General features: G+C 30.2%; 1 protein-coding gene across 2 annotated transcripts in view; it reads left to right on the forward strand.

Annotated features, from left to right (window-relative positions):
* Positions 1-6,608, forward strand: part of LOC149424362 (triple functional domain protein-like) — a 28,811-nt gene extending 22,203 nt beyond the window's left edge. Inside the window, exons 6-11 of one of the 2 annotated variants that reach the window (XM_089631299.1) lie at positions 193-427; positions 1,297-1,389; positions 1,470-1,694; positions 3,975-4,106; positions 4,226-4,439; positions 4,505-6,608. In XM_089631299.1, the coding sequence (XP_089487425.1) occupies positions 193-427; positions 1,297-1,389; positions 1,470-1,694; positions 3,975-4,106; positions 4,226-4,439; positions 4,505-4,563 (958 nt within the window). In that variant the 3' untranslated portion in view covers positions 4,564-6,608. The remainder of the gene's footprint in view (positions 1-192; positions 428-1,296; positions 1,390-1,469; positions 1,695-3,974; positions 4,107-4,225; positions 4,440-4,504) is intronic. The other variant, XM_089631298.1, reaches the window with a different exon arrangement.
* Positions 6,609-8,174: the final 1,566 nt, after the last annotated feature.

Genomic DNA, 8,174 nt, shown 5'->3' on the forward strand with positions numbered 1-8,174 from the left:
TAGGAAACATTGTATTATTTTTATATTCATTCTCCTAACATACATAAATCAATGACTCATTCAAATAAACCATAATAAATCTTCCTGCAGCAATTTACAGAAAAATAAAAAATAAAATCTTTTTAGTTTTCGAAGGAAATCATTATGGGTTTTTTTAAATATTACGAAGTATTTATATATTAACATTTATAGGGATTCAATAAGAAGAGAAAAACCCTTGGATTTTATGGATAATCTTATCGCAGACGTAAAGGAATATATAACGAATTTGAAGAGTTGGGTTGAGGGTCCGCAAAGTTTGCCAATCCATGAGAAAATATTGACGAATACAAAAAATATTTACAACTTTTACTCCAAAATTATGCTACCAGCCATTAAGAAAGCTGAATACAATTTGACAGATTTAGCAGACGTGATTATTGAACATGTAAGTAATCAAAAAAACATATTTTCTGTAAACGTTCTCCTATAAATATAAGCAACTTAATATATTATCATCAAGTTTAATTTGTAGACCTTTTTTTTCCACTTACGTATTCGAAAATATTACTATTTAATTTATAAACTAGTTCTCTTTGTACAGTGATTATAACGCGTGACAGTCATTTCGATTTCTGAAGGCATTATCAAACTGTGGTGAAGCCGCATACAGATGATACATATTTGTATTATTTCCATCTAGGTATTATAATGAAAAAACAATTTGCTTTTATTTTCACACCCACGTCCCTATTTATTTTCATTTTGCAACTGCATTAATGTCTAAGAAGTCTTGGTCACAACAAAATGGTGCAACATGTGCTACAATCAATTTATTGTAGGGAACATTGGATAAGCGCATAATTTTCCTAATGCAATGACTAAATACAATGCTATTCAATGGCCTAATGGACCTGTGTATTATTGGCTTAAATTATTATGAGATTTAACACCAGATTTAACCAGAGAAGATGGACGACTTGGAAGCTAACATTCCCTTCGACTTTGCCGATATAGGTTGGGCTAAATTTTCCATACATTCGCATTGGTAGTGCATGGCGTATGGAAGTGTCTGGATATGCTGAAATAGACCAAGCCATGATGCGTGTAGCGTTATGTGTCGCCTACCTTAAGTCATATCACTAATGAGATAAAATTATCTTTTTAATGAATCAAATACCATGGCCATTACCATGATTTTCAAGTGTTTTAAATAATTATACCTCTTAAAAATATAAATATAATAAATATTTCATAGAACCAAAGCTACGAACTTTTGATTTAGAATTTTTCTTTGATATCAATTATTTTTTTCAGAAATTAAGTTTTATGCTTTACGACACTAAAATATGTATAAGGAATGACAACGGGGATTTTGTTGTAGTAAACCAATATGGACACTTCTGTGAGGTAATTTAATTCAGAAAATAAGTTTCAAGAAAATTATTAAAAAAAATTATTCTTTTATGAAAGTATTGAATTTTTTTTAGAACATCATAAAGAAAATGAATGAAGACAATCCGCTGTATACATTATTCATAGATCCTTTGCATATCATCACGTTATTTGTCAATGTGATTAAAAATCTCATTCAGTTACATATAGAAGAATCTGGTTTGATATTTGAAAAATTAACTACCGCCAAAAATATTTTGGAAGAAGTCACGAAAAAATGTGAAATGAAAACTCAACTGGAACAGATCAGATATTCTAAGGTAAGCCCAATAAGGTGTCAAACTAGCCTTGATAAAATGTGAAAGAGGTGTTTAAAATATATTTTCTTTTTATTATGTTTATATGTTTAAACTTTTTTATGATGATGAAACACCAGAAATATTCCTTCATATACATTAAAAAAAACCACACATTTTACAGACTGCTACATCACTGAAGGATCTTGCAAAAAAAAACTACGTTACTTAGACATAAACAAGTCTGTAGGCCCGGACACCATCCCGCCAATTTTCCTAAAACAGTGCTCCTCCGTATTGTCTAAACCACTAACCATTTTATTTAACCATCTACTATCTTCTGGATATTTTCCCGTCTACTGGAAATCCAGCTATATTATTCCAATATTTAAAAAAAGTGACGATACTGACATTTTAAACTATTGACCAATATGCATATCAATCTGTTTTACCCAAAATCTTTGAATCTTTAGTTTTGGAAGAAATATATCCCACACTAACAAAGTTAATAAATGACAAAAAACATGGCTTCATTAGAGGTAGATCAACTACAACAAATTTACCACTGTTTCAAAACTATATATTGGAGTCTTTTTCTAAAGATAAACAAGTTGACTGTATATACTGATTTCTCGAAAGCCTTTGATAAAGTGTCTCACAAAGTGCTGATCCAAAAACTTCATTGTATAGGAATCAGACCAAATGTGTTAAACTGGTTAAGAAGCTACATATCTGGTAGAACTTTACTTGTTAAAATAAAATCTTTTTTATCTAAACCATTTTTGGCCACTAGTGGCGTAACGCAAGTTCATCTTGTCCCAATTTTATTTATTGTTTTTATAAACGACATAGTCAACTGCTACTAATAAATAACTGGTGTTCGCAAAACAATTTATATTTAAATGTAGATAAATGCAAAATTTTGACCTTTTCCAGAAAAAAAACATCACAATTTTTTGGCTATTCAATAAATAAAACAAATTTAGAAAGAGTAAAGGAAATGCGAGATCTTGGCATAATAATAGATGAGAAACTAGATTTTACGGCCCACATTCAAGAAACTGTGAATAAGGGTATGAAAACATTAGGTTTTATATTAAGAACAATTAAAAACTTTGAATCTTTACAAATCATAAAACTATTGTACATATCCCTTAGAAGCCTGATAGAACATAACTCCATAGTTTGGTCGCCCTTCTACAATGTAGGTACATACCTATTCATAATGTTGAAAGAATTCAAAGAAAATTTCTACGCTTCGTCAATTTCAAACTTAACATCCCTTTAGAACACATAAATTACCTGTCATTATTGAATCTTTTAAATATTCCGACATTAGAAAACAGAAGAAATATAAACGACCTAACCTTATTGTTAAAATTATTGTACTCTAAATTCAATTGTTGTGAACTCCTGCATTTAATAAATCTACACATATACCTACACGAACAACTACACAAATATCAACATTTTACATACTTACATCTCATTCCAACTATAGTTTTCACTCTCCAATACAACGTTTACACAGCCTTGCTAACAAATACTTAAACAATATAAATGTATTTGACAATAATTTGAACATGGAAAACTTTAAACGGAGTATGTGCGAACTATTTTTACCTAATTTGTAAACTATTGTTATACTTTATTATTATCACTATGGTTGATTTGGAGGATTTTGGCAGATTTTCCATTTTTCGTCTCACTTATTTGCACTCTATCCATACCTATATTTTTTAAACTCTTATATTTTGTTAACTCTGATATTTTTTTATGTTACCTGTATTTTGTGAACACTGATTTTTTAAATGTAATCTGTATAACTAAAAAATAAAGCTGTTCATTATTATAGGTAAAAGCCCAATGGGCGTTAAAATAAAAAAATAAAATGTCTCTAAAACGCAGAAGGTACGAAACATACACAGATCATTTGCAAGATCATTTGTTTTACAATAGGAAATTGAAATAACTTTTCACGATTTTGTTTATACACGGAAAAAAATAACTGAAGTTTCCTGTTAAAATCGAGACTCGGGGCCTATAACGATTGATTTGAAAAAAATCGCAACAAACTATCAGTTATGCTCAAATATATTATGAGAAAGTCGGGACACGCGTTATCAATAATAATTATATTATCTATTATCGTCTATTTTATTTGTTCGGATAAGGCCACCTTCGTGAACACGTGTTTAGATATATTTTGAATGTCTAATCTTTTATTAGGAAATGGTCATGCAGTCACATTTTTAACAGTATCTTGATAAAAAAGTGGTATTCAACGCGTTTATTTTTTTGCAGGTTGATTTAATGGCTCAGGGTAGTTTGCGAAAACAAGACAACTTCTACGTAACTGATAGCAATGATCGAACATTTGAGATGACATGTTTTCTATTTGAGGAAATGATCATCTTTACCGTTATCTCCGTTGAGGTACGTCTGACCATTTTTTGTGATATATTTATTCTCAACCAGTTTATTTTATCTTTCCCAAATAAAATTATGAGTAGGTACTAATGAAAAAATCTAATACATTTAAAAATATTTTCTAGAACTGTGAAATACTGTTTGACTACCACGACTCAATTAGCTTCGACAGTTTGGGTAAAACAAATCCCCAAAGTAACTCACCTGGGACTTTCCAAGTTTATTTTCAAAGGTTTGATAATCCGAAACGATACACACTCATCGGTAATAGAACCATTGTCCAGGAATGGGTGGGAATTATCGACAATATCTTGGGTACACACTTCGAAATGGCAAAAGGTAATAAAATTCCAATATACCTATCATTTCACTTATGAACACTTTAATAGTTCACCTTATTTAAGATTTTTTTTTCAGACGCCCAAGTAAATCTACAAAGGAAACGATCCTCATTAGGAACTAAACCAAATAAATAAATAAAAAATATGGGGATGTTTTCTGTGCGCAGCTTACTGAAGTCACGCCATCTTTACATGTCGGATTCGTCAATGTTTCATATTTAAGAAAATGCGCATTACCTAGATACGACACATAATGTTATTTTCTCATTTTTGAGTCAGTGGCTGAGTTGGCATCGAGACTAATTCCCACCCAAGCGTCGTTAGTCTGTTTCCTCGGTTGGCTAAGTCCTTCTTCATGTCACAGGCAATATTGTCCGTTTACAGGAATGTCAGTAGGAGATTTTTTAAATATTTTCAGGTTATTCGTAACAAGGGATGTTGGATTATTTGTTTATTATTTAAGTGATATCTGATTTCTGATTTAAAAAATCATTTTATACAAAGGCTGGGAGTCCAAACCCATTGATTATTTAACATTTTTATCAGCAAAAAACATTAAAAAAATTTTGAAAAATTACATCCGATCTGTGACTTCTAAGACAGATACAGCAAACTAAAATCATTTTTGAGAAGATAAATAAAACCTTACTACATTAGTTTCTCAATTCGTTTCTATTATATATAGTATCATCATGTGCTTATTCATAATGAAAAGGTATATAAAAAAATACAATTAAAAAATAAAGGCTTACTCAAGTAACTCATCACCTACATGTACAAGATGTCAAGGGGTAAAGTGCCCTAACTTCGGAGGTGACTCTACATGATGGTCGAAGTACAAAAGATAGATAAGTTTTTTCGAAATTAAAAATACTTTTGATATACAATACTGATAAATATGAGTGGGAAGTGACCAAAGGGGTAATTGGGGGATTTCTCGGAAAAACTAAGCCGTTTACTGGAAATATTACAAAAATATGACAAAAAGATTTTTTTTTTGTTGTTCAATAAACTACGGTTATTATTCATGTTTTTCTAAGTAAAAGTGCATCTGAGTTATCTTATTGTTTGCCTTTTTAAGAATTTTAACCTCTGTATCCTTAGTAAAAGTATGATCGGTGGAAATGAGATGATTGGCAAACTCTGCAAAATTACTGTTATTTAAACATTTTATATGTTATGTGTGTCTAATATTTATATTTCTAGTTGTCTTACCTATGTATAATGATCAACAATCATTACAACATAGTTATATAAGTTATATGCCTGAGTGCCTTAATTGATGACCTATCTCTGTATTTTAGTTGTTTGTTTTTGGGGTGTTATGCCGTGTTGCGCTAACTCCTTCTTTAGCCGACGTTTCGGACAGCGTTGCAGTGTCCATCATCAGGGCAGATGATGGACACTGCATAACACACGCAACACGGCATAACACCCCAAAAACAAACAACAAAAATGCTTTTGGCCGTGAGAATCTAAAAACTTACCTATCTCTGTATTGTTTTTTAGTAACATACCTATTGTGTTATTAGTATAGAACGCGATTTTGATATAGGCAATTTTATTTTAGTATGTGAAGATAAGTTAAATAATCTTATATAATATTGATAATCTTAAATAATAGTATATAGTTGATATACACATACATCTTATAGTTGATGATCATTTGTTGAAAAGTGTGTGGAAGGGTTTAGTTTTTCCTATGGGGAAGATTAAACCAGGACAATAAAATCGGAAGTTATATATATATATATAAGATTCTACGCCATTGAAAGAGATTTCTTATGATTTTATTATACATTTCAGGTACAAAATAGAAATTTTTTGGTGAAAATGAGATTAATGTTTTTCAGTATGTTACAAATTAAGAGTTTGTTCTTTTAGGTTTTTTACCGATTATCTTAATAAATAGTTGACACATTTGGGTCAGAGGGCTGAATTTGTAGTAGAGAGTAAAAATATTATTTTGAAATGTATTTAGGTGAATCATATAGCGTATGAAACATCGGGAATTGGGAAATTTATTTCAATATTGCTAAGACATGATGCAGTATCAAGATCTTCGTGTAAACATGTAAGATAAAAATAATTATAAATTATAATAATGTACTTTCTACGTCCGTCATCAACTGGGCAATTTTAAGCATACTTATAAATAAGAACAAAATTGACACAAGAACTAAAGTACATATTCTTACATTCGTAGTACCTAGGTTATATAAAACATTAATCTTTTCATGTATCAAATGCTTAATAAAATATGAAATGTGTACCTGTTAATGTCGTTTTATTACTAACGTCTTAAAACGCTGAAATTAAGATATTCTGGCCAACTATATAAAACACTTATCTTTTGATTGAAAGAAGTAGTCAAGGCGCAACTTTAGTTGCGGGCAACCAAAGATATGTTCTTCTAATATCTTTGCGGGCAACAGTAGTTGCTTCACTGCATCGAAATTCATTGCAGTCTTCGACCTACTATTGCACCATGTATAAAACACTGTACTATATGAAAAAAAGTTGAAGAAATGATTATAAAGACTGATCGGAACTCAATTCAAACTCACACTAATCCTAATATCATATATCAAAATATTATGTCAATCTTTAAAACAATCTACGAAAAAATTAGTATCACAAAATTTGTTAAAAACATGTATAGCCATAACCAAAAAAGTTTGATGAATAATTTTCTCATAGAAAATATACAAACAAGAGATAAATTATGGAGAAAATTTAAAAACACGCCAACAAACAACAAATATGAAGAATACTATGAGCAAGGAGAACTGACTCGATACGATGAGTTAATTGTAACCAAGGAGAATAATTGGACTCCGACAACATAAAACTGTATTTTATTTGAAAAAAAATTGGTTTTTGCCAAAGTGAATCCAGACCCAAAGGTATGTTCAGGCATATCATTTTAAAGAGGACACGTTTGAATGAATTTGTGCCTACAGTTTGAATGTATTTTTGCACACAGTTTGAATGTATTTGTGCACACAGTTTTTGACCCACCCGCCCTTGTAGTTACCTATCATCCCGCAAATGTCCAAAAATTCTGGAAGCTTAGCCACGTTTAAAATTATTATATTAAAATGTGGTAGTTATTGATTTAAAAATAATCATTTTCACACAAATCAGAAAATTTATTTAACACATTTTCATTTGTATTTAGCATTCCTACTTAATTATTGATAGAAGTAAGCTAAGTAAGAAGATTACGTGTAGACTTTAGGTATTTTAGGTTTTCAAATTTGAATTTGCATCCAAGCTTAAAGCGTTTAAAGGGAAAATTATTTTTTTGTTTACCACTACACATTCGAGGGTCTTTTTAAAATGATAAAACAGATAGAACTAGAAATGTGATCTACGCGGAGAAAATAAATATAGCTTACTTATTAATAATCAAAAAATAATTAAAATTATTAGTAAAAAGGTCGAATTTTTTTTAGTAAATTCTTAATGTATCGGAACGCGTTCTCATGCACCTGCGTTTGTCTTAATAATGCATAATGTCGAGATACGAAAATATTAGGATTTTTACGAACACGAGTTTTTACATCGTGATAATAGTTTCGTATTGTAATAAAAGTTTATCAGGAAACATATCCATTCACTCTTTATGGGACTGCAGACCAGATTTAAACCAGATAACGAATAATTTGAAGAGATTACGTGTATACTAGACCGATTTGAACGAAAACTGATTAAATCAATTTACACAAGA

This window comes from Hesperophylax consimilis, chromosome 4, assembly GCF_061612785.1.
Source record: "Hesperophylax consimilis isolate HC1 chromosome 4, BYU_Hcon_1.0, whole genome shotgun sequence".
In the NCBI taxonomy this organism is placed as follows: Eukaryota; Metazoa; Arthropoda; class Insecta; order Trichoptera; family Limnephilidae; genus Hesperophylax; species Hesperophylax consimilis.